A 22,446-nucleotide genomic window follows, 5' to 3' on the forward strand; every position below is an offset into this window, starting at 1 on the left:
TATTTTTAATAGATGTGTTGTGACCTCATTCACAAATTTGTCAATGAAGCAAACAAGCAGACGTTTATTTATTAAACATTCGTTATACATCCGTTAGTGTGACCTCTACAAAATAAATCAAGACAAAAAACAAATCTAGCAAATGACTAATATAAAGAATATACATAAACATTTCTACCAATAAATGCTATAGGATGTTTATTCTGGGACAGTTATTCATGGGTGTGTGTCGTAACGGGGGGTGCCTGGTAGCTATAGCAACGCGCTGCACCAACGGTCTGGCAATGTGTCTGCTGGACGCGTCGCTACGCCGCCGGAATGTAAGAGCACGGTGCGAAGAGGAAGCGTGTGTCCCAAATAGCACAAATACCTCGGTGGGGTTGGAGAAACGTGCGTGTGGCGCGTGGTTGACGTACTGCATACAGTCGAGTACAGCATCTTAATTCTAAGAAAATATATGCTTTATGCTAGACCTTTATACTCTTTAGAATGGAATATATTGCACCTAAAATACTATTTCTGCTCATATTTGCGTTGTTCAAAAGTTCACAGACTGCTACAAACAGCACTATATCCAGTGCACCATATGATGTAATCCTATAACAGAGATTGCAATCTTGGTCGTCCAGAACCCCTCCAGATGACGTCACCATCTGAACTCAAAGCTGATGTCTCCTGTGGGAGCGTGGGGCATGGAGATGTTCAATAGCTTGAAATGTCAGTGTGTCTTATGTCAAAGTACAATTTCTTTTTACTAGAGTGCATCACATTATGTTTCTAAATTAATCTGCATTAGACAGTTTACATCTCACCAGGGTGCGTTGTTTGTCTAATGTTTTAAAGTAATCTGGAAAAAAATCAGTGCTTCATAATCCCAATATTAATAGAATGTAATCAACAGAAGGATTTAAAGCATTTAATTTATTAAACCCTTAGTCGCTCAGCATGAGACAAATGTGACTACAGATGGCAACAGAGGTCAGATTTAATGTAGAAAGTGTGTTTTTATTATTTCAAGCTTAACCTGACACCCAATGAGGTCTTCACCTCATACCTGTCTCCCTTTTTTCCCTCTTCATGTATCCAATTACATATGCAAAAGCTACTCAGGACCATATCACTGTGCATGTTAGTGAGAAAATGGGGAGAATTAGCTGCAGAAAAAAAGACAGGACATGAGAAACAGGTATGAAGAAAAACTTGATGCTTACCCCTCCGCCCGAGTTCCACCCACTCTCTAATACAACCCCCCTTTCTAAATGAAACCAACAAAACAATCATTGGCTGGTTATTTACATGCACAGTATGTTCCCCCCTACAGACACACTAATGCCTGACCCCAAAGCCATCTGCATCGCTAATCAACAGCATCACATGAACAGCAGGCTGAATTCCTCCAAATTAAACATCCCGGCACAGAAAACTGACTGGAGCTTGACGTACCTCACAATTATGTAGTCTGGTGGTATTTTCAGTTCTTGTTACTGTACAAAACAATCTTGATAAGTATAGTTTGTGAAGTCAAAACCTAAAATTGTTTTTCCGTACCTAAAAATAACAGAACTGTGGTTTGAGTGTGTAAAACTAGTGTCCAGGGATTAGTGTTTTATCTAAAAACATCAAGTCTGATTCTGTGACACATTTTTAAAGACGTATTTCTCCTTTCCGCTCCAGCTGCCTGGATTCAGTGCTGGGTAATAACTTAAAACAGTGACGTTGAATGGGACAGGAGGAAGGAAAGATGGCTTTGGGAGCAGGAATCATAAGACTGCTCTAATTTGACATCACCACATTCTAAAACGACAACAGGTACGAGCCGTGCCTCTTTTTATTATGTGAGCCCACCCAGACCACCCCAACACACACACACATACACACACACACACACACACACACACAAAACTAAATTCACAGGGGCACCGAGTGGTAGGAGTCCAGGGCGCAACCACAGAGCACCTGTTAGTCCTGGAGTAACAGTCATACTCATTCAAATGCACACACACACACACACACACACACACACACACACACACACACACACACACACACACACACACACACACACACACACACACACACTTGTGGGGGTATTGAGAGCTGGCAGTTTAGTGAAGTGTGTCCTCAGCTCTTTTTCTTTGCGTCTCTACCTCCTCAGTCTCCTTCGCATCACACCACCCGGCATGCTGGTTCTTCCCTGAGCTCTGTACATTCTAATCAGGGCTGTGTTCCTCATTCTCAGATACGGGCACACACGCAAACATACGCACACGCACACAGTTGTCTTGCTCTCTGGGTGGGGTTATGTCCATTATTCGGGTAAACTGTGACACAGAGTGAGTTTGTTCTGGGCCACCCCTGCCTTTCGTCCACAGTGACACCATCAGGGTTTGGCCTGAAGGGGGCGCTACCAGCAGTTAACCAGCCCTGGGATGCAGAAGGGAAGAGAGCAGGGGATTCGCATTTCAGACATTAACGCACATGGATTTAAAGAGACATACATGTCAAGTTTACTTGTCACTTTAATTTTGACAACTTTTATAATATCATATTTCAGTTTGATGTTTAAAAGACATTCTATGGCAGAGGAAACCAAAAAGCACGAGTAAGAGACAAATGCTCAACAATAAGCTTGAACAGGAGAAGGAGAATTTTAATGAAAGCTATATTTGTAACTCACGTGTAAAGAGGCTGCAGTTGCAGATGAGAGGACTTCTGAGGAGGCTGGTAGCCGTAAGAGTCAAAGCCACCAATGAAGTCAACTGTGAGAAGAGGAACAGAGAGCGATTACATCATCCAATTTTGCTTTAGTCTGTTTTCGTTTTAAGTGTTGTGTTTCAGGGCCAGATTATATTTTAGCATGAAAATCTATCATGGCATCAAATGATATCATAATGTTTTCAGTAAACCTTTATAAGCCACTGAGGCATCGGGATCGGCTGATGTGCACTGATACATCATCCTCCTCACTGCCTCTATGTCACTGATACATTGTTCAAATTCATTCCGAATCGATACGAGGAATAAACACAAGTTGGTACCAGCTAAAAAAGTGTCCCTGATTGTCCAAAACTACATCTTTCTTTCCAACTCATTAAACTATAATAAAACATGCATCAAACATATATATTGTATATACAGCTTATGTCGTGTATTAATTTTTGTAAAACCTAGATTTATCAAGACTTATCACGACAAAAACTTCTTTTCCTATGTGTTAAAAATATATTAACTCACTGCTGCAATGACAGACAAATGATCGTGCCCATAGGAAAACAAGCGTATGGTTTCATTCAGTAACAACAAAGATTGTGGAGAGAAGAACCATTCAGAAACACAGATGGCACAACCAAGCCAACAGACAGACAGACAGACGCTATTGACTGCTGGAATATTCTGGCAGACACCTCAAATGCTTCCCACAGACTGAGCGCTGAGATCACACGGAGCGAAGCGCCTGTGATGATATCGCTCATGACTCAGGCGGAGTAAAAACACAACATCACTGAAACTACGACACAAGTAATCGGCCGAGCGACGACGTGCAAAGTTTGAGGAGAGAAGAGCACTCACAGCTGTCCTCGTCATCCTGGAAGACTTTGCTTACGTAGCAGGCGTATACAAAGCCGAAGAGCTGCGAGGAGGAGACAGTGCGCATCGTGATGAAGTAATACAGGCTGAGTCACTGCTGCCTTACTCATTATGAGTGCATGAGCGTGTTGGATACGTACAGCCAACAGGACCTGAATGGCCGAACTCAACACCTCGATGTACTGGTAGTCGAGGAGGCACCCGGAGACGGTGATGACGTGATGGTCGTCGGGGGCCATCCGAGAGTCTAGCACCGGCGTCACCAGGCAACCAGGGCCGTGCTCCATCCACCATGAGCGGTGGAGGGATGTGTTGAAGGTCATCAGGAAGTCCCTGTCCTGAGGAGAAACTCATATTCATAAAAGAAGGCTACAAGCTATTTTTTATTTGTTGATTAACGGAGAAAATCAGCGTGTGACACTTAGGAAGTGAATTGTTTGACCTCTGAGTTGCCATATCTTAGTTGGGCTATTTTACAATTATATGAATGCATAGAAATGACTGAAAATTCTTTTATACAGTTTTGTTCCATTAAATTAATTTGAAACACAAACATCACTTTAAGAATAAACACTGAACAAATTTAGGGAAACATCGTTTAGATAAAATCCCAAAAGTAATGTGATATTATTACACTGTGGCATTTCAGACTGTACCAAATATTACAATATGATAATTTTTAATTATATAGAGGTCCAACAAATACCACATGAGCAACACTGGGCAAATAGAAAGGCACTTAACTTACCTGAGACAGATTTCCAACCTCCAGGTAGAAACAGATGATGAAGGAGTTCCAGCCCACCCAAACAACCAGCCATACTGCATACTGCCAGACAGAGATAACTGAACGTGAATACAAACATAGAACTGGGACACCGTCAAAAGGTATCCAATATACTCACAAAGATGAGGTATCTGAAGCGAAACTGCACGGTGCCGAACATGCCCAGGATGACGGCCATGATGTGGAGGAAGTTGGCCAGGATGGGAGCCCACTGGTAGCCCAGAAAGTCAAACACCTGCCTCTGGAGGGCTGCCACCTAGGGACCGGTGAGAGAGGAGGGGGGGGGGGGGGGGGGGGGGGGGGGTGTCACAGAACCGCAGGTACTTCAAAGGCAGCCAGCGTGGACGCATGCAAATGTGGAGGCACAACACGCGTGAGCCAGAAATCAAGCACAGACGCGCGCACACACGCACACACACACACACACACACACACACACACACACACACACAGTGACGGGGGACACACATGCACAGGTCTGCCGCAGTTGTTTCCATGGTAACTGCCTGGAGCACCAGCCAGTCCGGTGACTGTAAAAGAGGAGCACCCCCCGAATGCTCCCCCAAAACTAATGAGAATCTATGGGCCGAATCCCCCTGCCACAACAACTCATCAGCCCCGCAAACAATAGCCTCCACCAGCAGCCGTCCACGCCTGCGCCCCCTCAGCACCGACTCATATTACACTTATTACATTTTAGTGTGGTGGCTATTTATGGGCACACAACAGCTAACTTTAACCCCAGGATGGAGACCAGATGGTGAACAGGGCCCGTGTGCTCACAAGCTTTTGCCACCATGGGGCAGTCACCCCCCCACAGACCACCCCAGCACCACCGCAGCCCCCTGCTCCGCTCCCCCGGCTTCAAAGACACGCACCCGGGCGCCTAACGTGGCGGCCCCCCGGCAGCTGCAGCTCAAAGCCCCGTAATGGGAGCGTGCGGTGAGGCCGGACAGAAATGTGTGGTTACAGCGTGCGGGTCGGCAGCACGCGGCTCTAATTATATCTTAGCGGCTGAGGCGAAGGGCTGCGCGCGCCAACACGCACGGGCACACACTCACCAGCTGCAGGGAGCAGATCACCAGCAGCGTGCATCTGCCGTCGCACTTCCCCATCTTGGAGGGCTCGGGACGCGGCTTGGAGCCACGGAGGCTCCGGGGAAACGACGGGTCCCCGGTCAGATCCAGACTGCCTGGTCGCGTGCGCTCACACCATTCCCGGCTGGATGGACCCGCCTGCGGCCGCCGCCGACGCCTCCCGGAGCTCTGTTGTGGCGCGGCGACTCACCGAGCGTGACCCATGCCGGCCGCCGGGTTTGTCGGGATTTACTAATGGTTTTCGGAGGAAGAGAGGAGGAGGGGGGCGTCCGCTCCACGCCGGCCTGCTGCGGTCCGACCACCGAATCACGCCGGCCACACCTTCCGGAGAGGGGACACACAAAGGCACAAAGAGAGACGGAGGGCTGTCATAATCGGCCCGAGGATGTAGACAGAAATGGGCATCATATGATACCGAATCACACGGGGGCGGCGGGGAGGAGGGGACCGGCCCCGCAGCCTTACTACGGAGAGCGTTCAATCGGCCGCGGACACAAAGCAGCCCGTTGTGACTCACGGTTTTCGAGCAGCGGAAGAGTCCTCGACCTCCCACCGCCAGCCGCGCGCGCCGATCCTCCACTTCCCGGGCCGCTCCGAGAGACGAGTCAAGTTACGGGCCAGGTCTGCTCGCCGGTACCGGGCTCCTTTCGCTTCGTTCCGCTGCGTCTTTTGTCAACAATCGGTGCCGGGGCGGGCGCAGGAGGAGCCCGGAGAGAGAGAGAAAGAGGAGGGGGTGGGGGCTCTCAGTCGCCGCGACCCCCTCGAGGAGGAGCCGCATGGATTCTGCAGACCCGCGTGCGTGCGCGCGCGCGGCCGAGAGGCGACCCCGCGAGGCGTTCGGTGGGAGCACAAAAGAAACGGGGTCTCGCGGCGGCGGCGGCGCCTCAGACGGGAGCGGGTCACGAAGACGTTAGACGGAGAAGCCCGCGGTCGTTCACACACAGTGAACGGCCGTGGTTTAGTAGAAGACGCGTTTCTACTGTAGCACAGGGAGGTTATCGCTGGTTACAAGCAAGACACACGCGGTCATCGCGAGGCCATGTGACAATCATTAAAAAAACGAAACCCTTACAAATTTATTAACGTCCACTTCACAGTTTAAATATAAAGCTGTTGACAAATTTAGAGAATCTACCTATGTGCACTATAAGATGAGATAGTTTTATACATTTGTGTAATTGATATTTTCATTATAGTTCTAAAATGTAGTAAAATAGTACTGGATCATAATTATTTGATCTTTACTAGGCCTTTAGTGTTCTTTAATCTCACTGTGCTCTGTTACAGATGAGTTTTTCTGCATGTATTTTGGCAAAAACAACTGGTCTATTCCCTGATTCTGAGAATTTGGTCCCCCAAATATCTGCGAAACATGCAAGAACTTGGGAAGCATCAATTTTCTCTGAAGTAAACATCGATAATGATATCAAACTCGGACGGGAAGGCTTTGGGTCTGATCCAAAAGTAGAAGGAAGCTGCTTATGTCTTTGAGGGTTTGAGCTGTACCTAATAAAAGAACTTCATCACTGTGTCCTTTGAATTATTTCTATTTCCCTAATCAGTCTAGAAATGAAGTAGGAAAATTAAATAATAAACACAAAGATCTGGTAATGAAAAGCTCCTCTGAATCACGTAATCTGGAGGAACCTTTCAGCACAAAATATAGGGTAATTCAAACTAGTGCAGTTCAACTTGAATCATACAGTACTCAATTATCAGTGCCTGTAAACCGATAAACACAAATGAGCAGTATTTTACGGAATATTGAAGTTTATTAAAAAGCAACAAATCAGAATAAAAAAAACAAGTTGTTGTGGAGGTCGCTATGAATAAGCACGACCCAAATCCTGAGGTTGTTCTGAGACGAGCTGAAGCACTTATCAGCCCCTCAACACCAACCATAACCACTTCCACAGTCGGTCGCCTGCTGCGCACACACACACAGTTATCCAAATTTATACACACACTCTCAATCAATCACACTCTATTGGATTTCTCCCATGTAGAGCCGTTTATCACTGGAGCCAGACAGCACTGTGCAGAGGGACAAAGAGAGAAGGTGATTAAACCCATTGTGATTAAACTCGTTCTAATTCCAATTTCCTGTAATTGTTTCACAAAGTATGTCCTTTGTTCTCAAATTTCTCAGCTGCTATCTTTGTGCTATTCAAAACAAAAAATAAACCTGTTTTACAAGTCCTCTAACATATATTACTGTGTCACCTGAGAGTGGTCCCACTCACCTACAGGCTCCTCTGGGTGGAAGGCTACTTCATTGACTGAGCCAGCATGGCCCGGCAGCTTGTACAGGATCCTACGTGATGTGGTGTCCCAAATATACACAAATCTGACAACAAAGAAAGTAAATAGGGAAACTATTATACTGAGCTGTGGAGAAAAGTCAATACTGCGCTTTTATTTATTTATTTATTTGAGACCCTTAGTTAAATGTTGTTTACTAAAATAATTTACAAAACATGGATACGTTTTGAGTGAAACATCATCTAATTGACATTGGTAACAATATCAATTTATCCATTAGTATTAAATATTGGTTGGAGATGGGCCTGATCCAACAGAAACACTGTCCTGGTTACTATGTGTTTAAAAGGTTATAATATGTAATTTTAATAATAACATGTTGAGCTCATGAAGCAAATACAAACCAACATTTAACTACTAATTAGTACAATTACCAACCAGCACTAAAGTAACAAAATTCCCCTGAGCTTATTTGATTGGTATTCTTTTCTTTCCCACATTCTGTGGTTGTTCTGTCTACATTTTTCCCAAAAGCGTAAAAAAGGTCTAATATACTCTAATGCATTCTAGGATTAAATAAATTTTTTATTAGGCGGTTAGAAAAGCCACCAAAACAAGTTTCTTCGAACGATTGGTGAAAACAGATTTATTGAGAGAAACCAAACACAAATCAAGTAATAACCTACACCGAACCTCTAAGTGATGTTTCTGTTTCGTTCTCACCTGTCAGCTGAGCCTGCAGCTATCTTACTGCCATCAGTGGACCAGGAGCACCTCAGCAAATTCTGAAAATGCAATAGGCTAATTAGATAAAACAGCATTGGAAAGGTCAGGCAGAATAGAATAAAGAAAATGCCATGCAACATTAGCACCCAGTTGGATGTTCAGCATTTCTATTACTTAGCTGTAAAATGGGGCCGTAGGCACTACAACAGTCAATTATGAAAGGTCAGGGGTTCGACCCCTAGATTGCCCTAGTGACATGTCAGGACACCAAACCCCAAGGGGATCAATAAAGTATGTAATTATTACTAATGTTATCAATATTATGCACAGAATGAGGGTTGACATTTATTAATTATTGTCATGGATCACATGGACTTGGCTAGACAGTGAACGTACATAATGTATGAGCACTAGTGCATGTGCCCTCATGTTACCTTTTCAAAGTTGTGAACATTTCCCTGGAAAATCTTCACACATCTTTCCTTTGGCGCAAATGGTCGAACATCCCAAATACGCACTACACAGTGACATAGAGAAAGGACAGAGAATTCAGCCACACAAAACTATATTTTGTCCTTAATGCAGTAAATATAAAAATAAGCCTTCATAACAGGTCCTACCTGTATTGTCCATGGAGTTTGAAAGAAGGTATGAACCCTCTGAGCTCAAGCTGAGTCCAGTTACTGAGTCACCGTGGCCATGCATGTTGTAGATCAGCTTATTCTGCCTCAGGTCCCAAACCTGCAAAACAAAATCAACACCTTCTAACTTTTTTTTGTTTTTTACAAAAGGTCGTATTCTGACACGTGTCTGATGCTGAAGCCGATAAATCATTAATAAATGCAAGGTGCCTTAATTTAGTCAAGGAAAATAAGAAGCACACAACTGTTGTCATAGAGGGACATGAGGACTGTTTCATCAATAGAAAACAATTGCGGGAAAATCCACCATTTATCGGCTTAGTAGCATCTAATGGAGAGAATAGTGATGTCTTAATGCAATTGGGTATATTGCCTAATAGTCTTAATGCATGCACTCAAAAGATGCTGATGCTATTTACTTCTACTTGGTATTTGCGCTACAGAATAAAATACTACTTGTAGGTTACATGCCACACAGCTGAGGTAAGCTATTTGCTCTTAGCAAAAACTATTCAATTTCCACAGTCATTCCCTGTTTTCTTTGGGTTCTGGAGCCCAGTACCTTGATGTCATTGTCGATTCCTCCTGACAGAATCTGGTCACTGGTGTCATTGAAGGTCACGGCGAGCACCTGGTAAGTGTTCTGGAAAGTGTGGATCGCTCCCTTCTTACGGATGTCCCAAAGCTATCAAAATGAAAAACACATGCAGTAAGTTAAACACCAGCCTGAAGAGACTGACAACTGAACAAAAAATAAATAGGTAGCAACATAACCATCCTCCAAAACAGAAGAGGGCAGGTGGAAATTACTCACTTTGACTGTCCCATCATCGCTGCCAGTACAGACAAGCTGAGGTCCTCTGCGAGCAGGGTAGCAGGTGTTCACAAAGGAGGTGTGGCCCTTCAGGCGCTTGATCCTCTCTCCTGTATCACTGTCCCACACACCGACAGTCTTGTCTGTGCTTGCTGAAAACAGTACACTGGAAAAACACAAAAGTAAAAGAAAACAATTTAAAAAAAAAAACTTACTTGTTTGTTCAGTCCTATGTCATTCTGAATAATGGATCATTGTTTGCTCATTTAGGATGATTGTTCATGCCTGCCATCTGTGTTATAGTGCAGCTCCATTACTGCTCCACTGTGTCCTTTCAGAGTGGCATAATTTTCACAGTCTCCCCACACATTCCACAGCACTGCATTGACAAAACACAGATACACAATATTAACAGTTACTACATGTACAATTATACTGCAACAAGTTGGTGTGAAGTTATGGATTACAGGTAAGCATTGCCTTTAAGAAATGGGTCAAACTTTCTTGAAAACACCTCAAATCATTGCTTAAAGTCCTGATTACTTACATATGAGCCTGTCAAATCCTGACGAGGCCAGCGTGGCTCCATTTGGATGAAACTTGCAGCAGTAAACCTCACCCTCGTGGCCAGACATTAACATAATGGGGGCTTGCAGGCTGGAGGTCCGTGGGGGACCCTATGTGACACAAATCATATTCTTAGTTGAATAAATTGTTGAGTGACTAATGTAAAAAAAATCCAATAAACCAGCTGTAACTTGCTAAAACAAATACCGTTGAGAAACTGCAATAAAGTATTGTCTTGTACAACCTACGTTGTTAATGTACACTCTCTTAATTCCTATGAAAGTATGTTAAATACTACAACCACAGCTCAGCAGCAGTGTGAAGTTGAAACAATTCAAAATACATTATATTCGTCGATAAATGAAAAGAAATCAAGCATTGCACGTTTGCAGAACGATCCCACAATCATGTACATGAAAATCCGAACATCACCTGGCCGAATGTCAATTAAGTAAACATAACTTCCATATTTCCGGCTTAACATATTTTTCCAGGCTTTTATGTGTATCAAATGTTTCCTTTAAGAGTATTATCTGCTCCCAGGTACAGGTGGATAAATTCATTAAGCTAGAAGGGAGACTGTGTTTAGCTAACAAGTTTCTACTGCTGCTGTTTTTTCTTTCCGTACCGAGGCCACGAGTTGCTGAGACTGAGCCGCTGCCACCAGCTCCGTCCGGGGTCGCTTGACGGCTGCCGGGACCACCGCCATGTCCGCGGCTCTCTTCTTGGGTTCAATCATTCCCGGTTAATCGACGGAAATCGATAAAAACGTTGAATTTCAATGTTTTAAATCAGAAAAATGAATGGACGTCTTTCGGGAGGGACATGGACCGACGCAGTACCAACGAAGAAAAGACGGAATTACTTCCGTTTTCTGAGACTTCTGATTGGTCTAGATTTGTACCGACTGCAATGATTGGCTGGTGCGATTGTTGTCACTCTAATTCACACCGGAAGTAAAATTAAATCCTCTCCGCTAAGACGAAGGGTAAAACGTTTTTATAATTTTTGCTTTATTATTCGTACGATATAAGGCGTGTTTATTCATTCAAAACCTTACATGAATGCGTTACAGACCAGTCTATGTGATTTTCTCAGGTTAAACTTAGTTTGCTAATCAAAACAACCCTGTAATCTAGATAGCTAAATGTTAGCTTCGGTGTTGCTATTTTAGTTTTATTTCAAATTTAAGTTGTAGTGACCATATATAAACAGCCAACTATTATAGTTTCTAAGATGTGAATATGCAAAAGCGTCTTTCTATCATCATGTTTTGTAACAGCAAGTAATGCAAAAGGTAAATGCATATAGTAGTATAGCGTCTTCACTATTTATGAAATGTTTTGAAAGGGTTTATTATTACAAATAAATGGCATTTACTTCACCTTTTAATTCTCCTACCCATATTTAAAAAGCAAATTTTAACATTCGTTCTCTAGAGCCAGTTAATTCCTGTTATCTGGCTTCACTGAGAGAATGTGTGACCGTGGTGGGTCTGCATCCGAGCCCTCTGGACTGGATGGTCTTCCACCAATGCACAGCATTGCCAAGGGAGAGGTGGTTTCTCTGCAAAGCTATGGGGCTTTTGTTCGACTGCCAGGATACAAGAAGGAAGGTGGGTGTAGAGGCAATGCCATGATTACCTTTTTTGAGAGATCTTAAATTTAGATATGAGAGTAAGCAGTAATGACCAATTGACATGAATTGAATTTCTTTTTTCTGAGTAACTTATTGTAGCAACATTGACCTACATGTCCATCAAAATATAATTTCACAGCCAGTGAAGATGTACTTGTGTGAATCTAACATCTAACCTCATTTTGTTACCCATAAAAGGTCTAGTGCATGTGAGTGAAATGTCAGCCTCCCGAGTTGAGAATGCCTCAGACATTGTTTCTATGGGAGAACAGGTTTGGATTAAAGTTATTGGAAGAGAGGTAACCACTGACACACACACACACACACATAAAGTGTCCGTAGTAAAGTCGTAGATATAATCAAAGAGACTTCATTTCTGTCCTCTACTTCTCAGATTCAGGGTGACAAAGTGAAATTGTCTTTCTCAATGAAAGCTGTCAATCAGGGAACAGGGAGGGATTTGGATCCAAACAATGTCATGGCAGAGTAAGCTTCAAATTTAATTTTTTCACGTCTATTTGTGGGTATACTGCAGATAGGTTATGATTCTCTGCATATTTTAGGCAAGATGCAAGGCGACGTAGGCGGTTTGTAGACCAAACTGGCAACAGGATCGCACTGGAGGCTGTACTCAACACAACATGTTCAAAGTGCGGCTGCAAAGGTATGAGCGTAAAACACTATGTGGCCAAAACTTCAAATTACTTTAAAATAATTTTAACTAAATGTTTTTTTTTTTTTCAGGTCACTTTACAAAAGATTGCTTCGCTGCTCCGGGCTTGCAGTATGCTCTATTGCCTGAAGAGGACGACCAAGAGCCACAACAAGGACAGCAGCAGACGCCTACAGTTGCACCACAGCAACTGTCAGACAAAAAGAAGAAGAAAAAGGTGAGTATGTGAGAGGTTCTCATCTCGGGATCTGATTTCCTTTTTGTCTTGTTGTTTGAAAGGCTATATTGTAGTTTATTGCTGATACAGATACAGAGAACAGCTTTAGTTATGAGGCATTAAAAAGTATGCTCATTCAGGTTTCACACGAAATATTTTTCTTACTACTTCTTACCTTTTTAATACGTTTATCATCTCAGGAGAAGAAAATGAAGAAGAGGAAGAAGGAGAAAAAGGAGTCCGACAGCGACAGCGGCAGTAGCAGTGTCGGTGAATGCAAATCCAAAAGGAGGCGGCATGAACACACTCACGACAAACAGGACAAAAAGAAGAAGAAACACAAGAAACATAAATCACACAAACACAGCTGATACATTCACACGACTCAAAAGAACAAGCCTCTACACACACACACACACACGCATTGCAGCTATTGGATGCAAATGAGGAAGTGGGCATCGGCAGTGACATACTTTCGGCTTAATGTTTTAGAATTATCTCTCCACTACCAGTGTATTATGGAAACCTTCATCAAATTTAGTTCCCATTTTTCCTCGACATATTACTGAAAGTAGTAAAACCACCTGTCATCAAACGGGTGCAAAAAGGAATGCGCTGCAAACCAGAAATCAGGTGACAAGTTGTCCTGAAGTAACCCGTCTCTCCTGCAGAGGGATGAGTTTACACCAACCAGATAGGTGTAAGCAATATGGCATCCTGAAATGTAAATTGTTTACGGCTATCGTGTTACTGATACGGATATGAGGTGACATAGAGTCTTGGTGGGGCGGTCTAGGAATCCTTCAAACAATATACAGAGAGAGAATGTCACACACAGGAAGTGGTAGTGGCACATATGTACAGTTGCAGGATGCGTTGTGTAAAAAACTGTACAGGAACCTTGTGCTACTTTCTTCCTTCTCACTGTACTCATCCATTAGCTGTGAACCCTAATAAAAGTGTTAATTTATAAAGGTTATGAAAACTCTCTTAGTGGTTCATTCTCTGGGCCCTGAACTTTCAATCTTGCTGTTACAATGAGTACTTGGGTTAAAGTGAATCACACAAATTCAGAAATTCATGTTCAGTCTGATGTGCCCCTGGGCTGTACAATGTTATTGTTTTCAGGTAGTCGTCTAAGTGTTGAACTGGGAGTTTACACAACATAGATCTTAGGCTGGGCCAGGTTGGGTCATGTCCCATGAGGTGAAGGTTTATACTTGTCAATGTGAGACAACATTATGTTAAGTAATGGAATTATACTGACATTTGGCATTATTCACATCTTGCACAATCAGAAATGGATGAAATTCACAAGTATCAGTTAGCAAAAAAGTTGAGTTTGCAAACTTGTTACAGCATGTATTAACCTGATTTGACCTCGGGGCAGTGTGCAGGCGTCAATCTCATACAAGGTCCTCTGAACATGCAACATTGCTATATTCAGAAGAACAAATTTAGTTTATACATTGTGTTTGAAAGAACAATGCATTTTGTGTTTTAATGGACGGTTGAACCCTTATCAGCTAGACTCTGCAAACATTTTTGTACCATTAGCATTATATAAAGTACTCTGGAGGATCCTGAAGGTCTGGAGAAATAGGACACACGATCAAGCAAATTGTATCTCAATGATACTAATGTTTAAACCTAATTGGAACATCCTGCATGTAGTTTATTTGCATGCATATTTTCCAGAGTTAGCGAGCTTTTGGAAGAAGGTTACTGGTTTGTCCTGGGCTCTTTCACCTCTTCACCCTGTCTCTACTTGGCAGTCTTTCGCTAACATATGACACCAATCAACCAACAGAGGCAATGATCTCAATTTAGAAAGCACACACGTCACATACATGAGTATTTGCCCACCTACTATGAGCTTTAACAAAACTCTCCCGGCACAGGAGGCGTTGTTAAGGATCTATAAATAACATCCCTGTGGAAACTGTGGTCACGCTATACTTAGATTTGTACACGACTGAACTATTTTGCCCAACTAAACACTTAAAATTGACAGAACCATGTTCATGACCACAACCGGACTCAGATGCCATCAAATAAACATTGACAGACCATCATCACTTGATCCAACTTTTTGAACTTTTATTGTTATTTTCAGGTCTTATAAACCAAGCCTCAAACTCCAACACTGTTCCAGTTTATTTAAAACACGGATGGCTGTGATTTTACAGAATAAAACAATAACTGGGTTTCTTACAGTAGGAGGAACCAACATGGGTGAGACAGGGAGAACAGGGACGGCATGGTCAGCATGAGGTTAATACTGAATGTCCAGAATAAAAGAACATTAAGTTGGCAGCACATGGGTTCCCTCGCACGGCCTTCTGGGTTTTTTTTGGGGGGGGTGGTAGGTTTTACTGTGCCTTCTCATAGCGACGTGTGCAAACAACAGTTCCCATCGTCAGTGTCTGTATTGGAAATAGAAAAAACAAGTTCAGATCCAATAAACCCACAGATGTAAAATGAACCGGCGTGTGAGCACTGACCAGCAACAGGCCGTCAGGAGTGATTTCCCTGACCAGAGTGGTCTCTTTGTTCTCCCACGTCTGTGTGTGCACCATCTTCCCATCCACTATTTTTACAATGGACTGGGGGCAGAAAGACAAGAATGTTCAGAGTGCAGACATCTTGAGGATTTAGTCAAGTGTATTTGGTTGTGCCTTTTAATTTTCCATATAGTTTGTTGGGGATTAACACTATACATTACACATTTATATCATTTGAACTTTTAACATTGCAATTACTATCATTGTTGATACAGACCTTTTCTAAACAGTACATAAGTACACAGAAGATAAAGTGACTCAGCCAAGTCATTTATAGCCCATAGCAACATTTGACTTCTGAGTAAAGGGCTCATACAAACATAGTCTTTGTTACATTTGTTCAAGAGAGAGAACAATGTGTACACGTGTTCTTTTAAAATCTGCACTGTCACTGTAAAGCATCAGTAACAATCTAGTGATCATTATGTCACTAGATCATTAGTGAGCATTATAAACCATTATATTTAAAAAAAACTACAATGTTTTCAGCTATTCGGGGATATTGGTAGACTCAGAGGTTTATAGTCTGCAGCTTCTTTGAACTATTTAACTGTTTCTTTATTAACAAGCCAAGAAAAACAGCCCCCAGTGGTGACAAATCAAAGCCATCCACAAACTTCATGACTACAGCTGAATTCTTTACAGATACAGTAAGTTATAGAAAAAATGTTTATAAAAATGCTCATATCATCAAAAGGAACTTAAACTTTATCAAAGAAATACAAATTTGTAAAATAGAAGGTCTTCTTTCTTTTAACCACTTTCTGACCCTCGACCTCTCACCTGAACCTTTCTGTCATCAGCGGTGGTCTCGCTAAACTCCTCATTCAGTTTGCAGCGGAATTCTGTATTCTTGACGCTGCTCTGGGTCTTCACGGTCAGCCACTCGTCGTCATACAAGATAATAGTTGTGGGCTTTGTGAAATTGGCGAGTTTGCGAGTAGCATAGCCCACACCTGTGAAGAAGAAAAAACAGTATTGGAGTGTAAGACAGCACTCAAGACAAGATATAAATATTGAGCAAAAGTTTAATCATAGTAAACTAACAAATCTATTGTTAACATATTTTAATATATTAATCAAAGATCAAACATGTCACCACATATTTACCCTCTGGCTCTCCTTCCTGCTCTAATCTGCATTTGTCTACCGTCCAAACCGGCAGCGTGTGGTTCCAATTCTGCAGGGTCCCTGAGACCTGACTGCCTGTCTGGGCTTGTACACGTGCAAATGGTTACTTTCCCTTTTGTGTGTTTGTGTGCGCATCTGGGATCTAAAGCATCTTGGGTTGGATAAAAGTGACTCACACCCTTTGCTACCAGAAAATGTCCTGTTTTTACAGGCTGACAATCCAGTTCATCTCCGAGAGCTGACGCTGCTTCTTTCCCACGGCTGACACAATGATAAGTTACCACCCTGGCGTGCTAGCCACGACTAGTCCTACACTTCTCATGTGATACGGGCTTGGATAGACTTCCTTTTTAACAATTTTTCACTTTCAGTGTGCTCTCACTGGGGCGTGTAAAATAAAAGTGCATCTTGATCTCGTGATGCAAACATGACTCAAAAGCTCATGTGCTAATGTGGAAGTCTGACCCAACCCAGCAGCTGGGAAACCTTTGGCTGAGGCACATGACTGGGTGTCCACCACACGTCCATCATCGTGTCTCGTCCCCATTGGCCGCTTTAGAACCTCAGGCGTTCTTTTTAGATTACGGCCAGAATCGGGTTCATATCCCAGTTGAAACCAGGTCCACGGTGAAACAGTCAAGTCATTCTTTGTGGCTGTGAAACCCACAGCACACAGCAGAACTATGCATGCGAGACATTCCCGTGCGCTCCTCTCCCATCCCCTCCTCGTCCTCAGCTTGGAGACCGTCTTGATATTTAACTCCTCCCCAACCTCCAACAATGGTCAGCGTTCAGCGAAGGTCACCCAGTGTTTGCCCCCAGTGTGTGAATGTGCTGCTCTGTGTGTGTGTGTGTGTGTGTGTGTGTGTGTGTGTGTGTGTGTGTGTGTGTGTGTGTGTGTGTGTGAGAACGCCAGTTGTTCGCCATTCAGACTTTCTCACAGCGGGGTGCATGTTTGCACCATCAGGCGGCCCCTCCCTCGTCTCCAGCGCTCAGGCCATGCGGTAAACCACTGCTCTTTATCCCTCTTCCCTTTTCCACCATTCTTCTTCTTCTACCCCTTTTTTTTAAATTCTCCATCTTGGTTCCTGCTTTAGTTGTTCGTATTTCTTCTCCCACGCCCTGCGCGAACAGGTTCCTCCACGGATTAAACTGTTTATCTTTCCTCAGCTTCATTTTCACACGTGCTCACGCGCAGCGCTGCCTGCACCTTCGCATCCTCCGTTTCACGCGTATGCTCGCGCGCGCGCGCTCGCCCGCACGCCACGCACACGAACTTACCGAGCTCTTTCATGTATTCGTCAAAGCCGTTGCTCTCCTTGAGGTTCCACGTGCCGATGAAAGCCTCGACCATGGTTGCAGCAGCGCGAGGGAAACGAAGGCGAGAGAGACGGCGCGAGGCGGCTGAGGGAGAGCGCGAGCGACAGAATGACGGAGGCGGGAGGGAGGCCGAGGAAGCGTAGTCAGCACCGCGAGCTTCGCCGCGATCCTACTGGCTGGCGTTCACCGGCTGTTCGTGACGTCATCGTGATGCGCAGGGGTGGGGGACGACACAAGGCACAAAGACGAGTGATGTGCTGGTTTTTGCAGCCATGGCTATGCATTCAAGTCAAATTTATTTTAATTTGAATTGATATGAGTAGCTAGATATTCTTTGCTAATGTAGCTGTACAGTATATATGTTGCACTTCCCCTATTGGAACTAATATTAAAGAGTGAAGGAGGGAGGTTCAGGGACAATCAGTCTGAAAAGAGGGCGGTCTAAAGAGGCCTCCACATTCAGAGATAGTGAAAGAGGATAAAAGTACAGCCTGGGGGAATTAGAGTTGATTGATTTCTATGTGGGGGCGGTTGGAGCTGAAAGAAACACTACAACGGGCCCAGTGTGTATTTTTCACTCTACTGCTGCGTTCTAGTTGTGCTTTTTTGACTTTTACCGACCTTAATCTGGCCCGTCTGAGTGGAGAGGGTGACCAAGGACACGCTAATGAACACACAACACGCTCACGTGACGGCGTGTGCGTGCGTGAGTGTGACGATAAGGTTGTCAGAAGGTGGTGGAAACCTATGCATGACTGGAACTGAAGCGCTGCTGTAAAAGCCCGCGTGGATTCTGAAGCGCCGACCTGACGTGGGCCCTGTGGCTCCACATCTCAGAGGAATCCACTGGCTCCAAAGCCAGACATTGCAATAAAAAGGCCATGTGTTGCAAAAACTAATACAGTTGCCTTTTCCTCCTTTACACGACCTTGTCTTGTGTCTAAATATGTGGCCCTTTGGCTGAAAAATAGCATTTCAGCAATAAACTGTCTAAAGGCTAAAACTCCCTCAACCTGCTGAAGCTATTCGTCTTTTTGGAGACTGAAGATGTGAACTGTTACCCACTGTCCCGACATAATTTTTACAGCCACAAATTAAAATTCACAAACTACTCATTCACTAAACAACCAGCTGATGCTGTTTTTTTCTAGTTTATGTACAAAGCAAAACAAAACAGTTTATAACCAAATGGACTATTAAATAAACACAGGTGAGATTAAGCGTTAACAGTTAAGCAAATATGCACATCTGCCAACATGTCAAACTATTACTTTGAAGTACAGACTAACCTCTACCCTAGAGTAAAGTGCTGAGGCCTCAAAGGGTGACGACAAGTCAACGTGTCCTTACCTTATCCCACACACACCCATTAGTAAGGCCCAATTCATCTGACATGCCCTCATCTGATAAAATGACCATAACTGGAGTTGTTAAACGAACTCGGGGAGTTGTGTAACAACAAGCGCACAGCAAAGGACCCGTCCCATCTTGCACACACAAATTAAAAGCAGGGATTTGGAGGAAAAGTCAATAGTGAGCGCTGTTACGTCACATCACACCATGCTACAGGCCTGATTCCTCTGCTCTCGTCCTCCGCAGCCTCTCATCCATTACCGTGTCGGATGCGACATGTGTGTTAGGGGACAGATCGGTGCATGGGTTCGACATTTGACACCAACAGGTGCAAACACAAACACAAAGAGAGCGAAAGAGGTGAAGGGTCGAAGTCATTTGGGCCTGTTGTGGAGCACAGGCTGCACAAGTGTGTGTTTGACTGTGCAGCTTTGTGATAAACTGCTCTGAGACGTCACTGGGCTCAGAATTTATAACACCCTGGAGTCTCTGTGGCAGTTTGGGGGAAAGAACCTCACTGCACATACCAACTACACATTTCTAACAGCTGCACAGGGAGGAACCTACACTGGGCTCAGTGTGGTGATCTCCAGTGCGTTGAACTTATCGGATCCACGTGTACATTAAAAAAATCGATTCCGCTGGCCAGACCGCTGCCGAGGTGGATGACCCACGATGCACTTATGGCTTCTATACCCTCGAAGCCGCCGCAGCCAGAGAGTCGGCGCGGCAGGCAAGTCTGTAAGCGCGCGTGGGGAAATACGCATGGAGCTGAGGAGCCGGGTTCGCCGCGAGATGCCATAAACTGAGGAATGTTAATATGTCCTGCAGGTTTGTCAGGGCCTTCTAGTGACTGTGTGAACAGCGCCACTGAATAAACATCTGGATGTCAACAAACACCACTACTTTTATTCATTCGTTCAACACGCTTGCTTTACTCATCTTCTCATATTCTATTCCTTTGTCCATATGGAGACTGGGTAACAAGATTCTTTAATGATCTAAATGGACCAGATGAGCTCTGCGTGAGTCATGCTTCAGCAGAGTTTTAAACAAAGCGAGTTCATCGCGTTAAAGACGTCTTTTATAGAGTACAACCTGTAATGGATGCACTGTAAATCATTATAAGTTCGTTCAACTTTGCCACCACCTCGATGCAGTTCATTCAACTGATCCTGAGAAAGCGAGGTTATTTTACTTATTGTTTATTAGATTGGGCTGACTCAACAGGCCCGAGGACAGTCATCACAGAGGGTTTGCAGAACCGGTTCATTATTTGATATTAATTACACAGCTGAAGCTGAAGAAGTCATGTTCTAACTGATCAAAGACAACTCATCATGTTAAGTCAGAGAGAGTTTATGTTTTAATGTGGTCTGCATTAAATAAAATATGTAAATATTACTAAATTTAATTAAATCCTTTCCATTTTCTTTCCACCGTAACAGATCGACTAGCTTCTTCAACCTCTCCAGCGACTAATTGTATTCTATCATCAGATATTGTGAGCAGCAACTGCAGTGCAGTGTTTCTGTCAATGTTTTGTGGAATCTCTGCATTCCTTGATTTCTTTTATATGATAAATCTACTGATGATCCAGCAACAGGCTTAAAATAAGGAAGAAACAGATGGACAGCACAGCGTTGCTCAGTCAGATTCTCTTCTTTCTTCTTTTTTGGAAGTTGTAACTACGAAGGCATCTCAAAATAAAACGTCTGATAACTACATGTTAATGACTTCAATGCATAAATATGTGATGTAAAAGACCGGTAACCGCTAACTTCCAGGGAGCAATTGACTCTTTCCCATATTTACATGCCAGAGACCAGCTGTTGGCACTTAGCGTAGATGAATGTGCGCCCTCTGCTGGGAAGATACTGCTAATGCACTACTAGAATATTTGCCTATTGAGGGCCATGTTCTTGAAATGCGGCATAATTAAGTAGGTATAATTATTGTGTGTAGATAGTTTAGTGATTATATAAGCACTATATTATTTGTAAAAATATTGTCTACAACATTTAAATCGTTTCCAAAAACTGCTACTGAAATAAACTGTGCAGCCTAAATGCTATACTTTTGTTTTTTTTAAAGATAATAATGTTAGTATATTTATTAATAATAGCAAACTTAGTATGACCTTTATTTGTCCCACTGTTGAATGAACAAAGTTTTATCTTATGATTTTTTTTTTCATTTGATAAACACCCACAATATAAAAGAACAGGACTTTGTTTTTGTTTGGATAGTTTATTTCGAACATTTAGCAACACACATACAATATACAGTAAAATATATAGAAAATAAAAGACAAACGGTAACTAAGGCCAATAAACAAAATAAGATGTTTGGAAAGGATTTGGAAGAAGTATAAACGTATTTAATCCAACCCCTTATGACTTTCATGCGCCAATAACAACTATTTTAATTTACAGAAAAGACACATAAGTTTCAGGGGTTAGTTCAGGATAAGGAGCCGGAATAGGAAATTGTTGGTTTCTGCTCCAATATTACCAGTATCCTTGGAGACAGAGTAGTGGGGGGCATCGGGTATTGTTCAGTGATGGCATTTTTGTGTGTAGACCAGCTTTAGATTCCATCAGTGAAACCATGGTAACTGTGTTGGAGACTGGCACCTTCCCCCCACACTCTGTCAGTGTGATTTTTCACCATAACATCTTCAGTCAGTGGGATTAAAACGGTTTTATGTGAGCATTCAGGACTTTCTTTTTTAGTGTATTCCAAGAAATGTAAAGGGTTTAAACTCGAGGCAGTAGCAACGGGTGACAACACAGAGGTGACGTCCTGTCCTCTGGCACTTAGAGTGCAGCCTTACGGACTTCACTTTCTACATGCAAGAATAAGCTGTGCTTGTTTGTCAGACCTACCTTTGTTGGTAACTAATTGCATATGTGTATTAGTCAAATCCAGATAAACCAATACTTTACTGTTTTAAGTCAAAAACAAAATAAATAAGCAAAAATAAAAAAACGCATACATTAAAACATTTTATGAATCAGAAACTTTTATATCCTACATATGAGCTGTTTCTATATACACTTATTTAC

The 22,446-nt window shown here is 43.1% G+C and overlaps 4 protein-coding genes across 5 annotated transcripts; 1 reads left to right on the forward strand and 3 right to left on the reverse strand.

The window, feature by feature from the left end:
• Positions 1-44: 44 nt before the first annotated feature.
• Positions 45-6,401, reverse strand: nkain1 (sodium/potassium transporting ATPase interacting 1). The gene is made up of 8 exons (XM_029167042.3): positions 5,990-6,401; positions 5,437-5,793; positions 4,494-4,631; positions 4,337-4,417; positions 3,729-3,926; positions 3,571-3,631; positions 2,678-2,759; positions 45-2,424 (listed from the first exon to the last, which is right to left on the reverse strand). Exons 2-8 carry the CDS (start codon positions 5,488-5,490, stop codon positions 2,415-2,417), a joined length of 624 nt encoding a protein of 207 aa, XP_029022875.1. The 5' UTR covers positions 5,491-5,793; positions 5,990-6,401; the 3' UTR covers positions 45-2,414.
• An 823-nt stretch (positions 6,402-7,224) lies between these two features.
• Positions 7,225-11,350, reverse strand: snrnp40 (small nuclear ribonucleoprotein 40 (U5)). Its single transcript, XM_029167038.3, has 10 exons — positions 11,111-11,350; positions 10,463-10,592; positions 10,201-10,294; positions 9,916-10,081; positions 9,664-9,786; positions 9,081-9,201; positions 8,895-8,977; positions 8,458-8,519; positions 7,716-7,819; positions 7,225-7,506 (listed from the first exon to the last, which is right to left on the reverse strand). Exons 1-10 carry the CDS (start codon positions 11,219-11,221, stop codon positions 7,457-7,459), a joined length of 1,044 nt encoding a protein of 347 aa, XP_029022871.1. The 5' UTR covers positions 11,222-11,350; the 3' UTR covers positions 7,225-7,456.
• A 1-nt stretch (position 11,351) lies between these two features.
• Positions 11,352-13,995, forward strand: zcchc17 (zinc finger, CCHC domain containing 17). Of its 2 annotated transcripts, none has more exons than XM_029167039.3 (7): positions 11,352-11,470; positions 11,922-12,097; positions 12,319-12,419; positions 12,515-12,606; positions 12,684-12,784; positions 12,865-13,010; positions 13,211-13,995. In XM_029167039.3, the coding sequence occupies exons 2-7, from the start codon at positions 11,959-11,961 to the stop codon at positions 13,379-13,381; spliced, it is 750 nt and encodes a 249-aa protein (XP_029022872.1). In that variant the 5' UTR covers positions 11,352-11,470; positions 11,922-11,958; the 3' UTR covers positions 13,382-13,995. The 2 variants fall into 2 exon arrangements, with proteins under 2 accessions (XP_029022872.1, XP_029022874.1); XM_029167041.3 differs by lacking the exon at positions 11,352-11,470 and adding an exon at positions 11,502-11,779.
• A 1,093-nt stretch (positions 13,996-15,088) lies between these two features.
• On the reverse strand, positions 15,089-18,146 carry fabp3 (fatty acid binding protein 3, muscle and heart). Its single transcript, XM_029167043.3, has 4 exons — positions 17,987-18,146; positions 16,358-16,530; positions 15,515-15,616; positions 15,089-15,436 (listed from the first exon to the last, which is right to left on the reverse strand). Exons 1-4 carry the CDS (start codon positions 18,057-18,059, stop codon positions 15,383-15,385), a joined length of 402 nt encoding a protein of 133 aa, XP_029022876.1. The 5' UTR covers positions 18,060-18,146; the 3' UTR covers positions 15,089-15,382.
• Positions 18,147-22,446: the final 4,300 nt, after the last annotated feature.

The sequence above is a fragment of the Betta splendens genome, chromosome 11, assembly GCF_900634795.4.
Source record: "Betta splendens chromosome 11, fBetSpl5.4, whole genome shotgun sequence".
NCBI classification, from domain to species: Eukaryota; Metazoa; Chordata; class Actinopteri; order Anabantiformes; family Osphronemidae; genus Betta; species Betta splendens.

Coding starts and splice junctions, on each gene's coding strand:
- zcchc17 (XM_029167039.3), top strand. CDS start 11,959: ATGTGTGACCGTGGTGGGTCTGCATCCGAGCCCTCTGGACTGGATGGT. Junction 12,607..12,683: donor CCAAACAATGTCATGGCAGA/GTAAGCTTCAAA, acceptor TGCATATTTTAG/GCAAGATGCAAGGCGACGTA. Junction 13,011..13,210: donor ACAAAAAGAAGAAGAAAAAG/GTGAGTATGTGA, acceptor TTATCATCTCAG/GAGAAGAAAATGAAGAAGAG.
- snrnp40 (XM_029167038.3), bottom strand. CDS start 11,221: ATGATTGAACCCAAGAAGAGAGCCGCGGACATGGCGGTGGTCCCGGCA. Junction 10,593..11,110: donor CTCAGCAACTCGTGGCCTCG/GTACGGAAAGAA, acceptor TGTGTCACATAG/GGTCCCCCACGGACCTCCAG. Junction 8,520..8,894: donor ATGTTCACAACTTTGAAAAG/GTAACATGAGGG, acceptor TTGCATTTTCAG/AATTTGCTGAGGTGCTCCTG.
- nkain1 (XM_029167042.3), bottom strand. CDS start 5,490: ATGGGGAAGTGCGACGGCAGATGCACGCTGCTGGTGATCTGCTCCCTG. Junction 4,418..4,493: donor GCTTCAGATACCTCATCTTT/GTGAGTATATTG, acceptor TCTGTCTGGCAG/TATGCAGTATGGCTGGTTGT. Junction 2,760..3,570: donor CCAGGATGACGAGGACAGCT/GTGAGTGCTCTT, acceptor CTCTTCTCACAG/TTGACTTCATTGGTGGCTTT.
- fabp3 (XM_029167043.3), bottom strand. CDS start 18,059: ATGGTCGAGGCTTTCATCGGCACGTGGAACCTCAAGGAGAGCAACGGC. Junction 15,617..16,357: donor CTGATGACAGAAAGGTTCAG/GTGAGAGGTCGA, acceptor TTCTGCCCCCAG/TCCATTGTAAAAATAGTGGA. Junction 15,437..15,514: donor CTCCTGACGGCCTGTTGCTG/GTCAGTGCTCAC, acceptor TTTCCAATACAG/ACACTGACGATGGGAACTGT.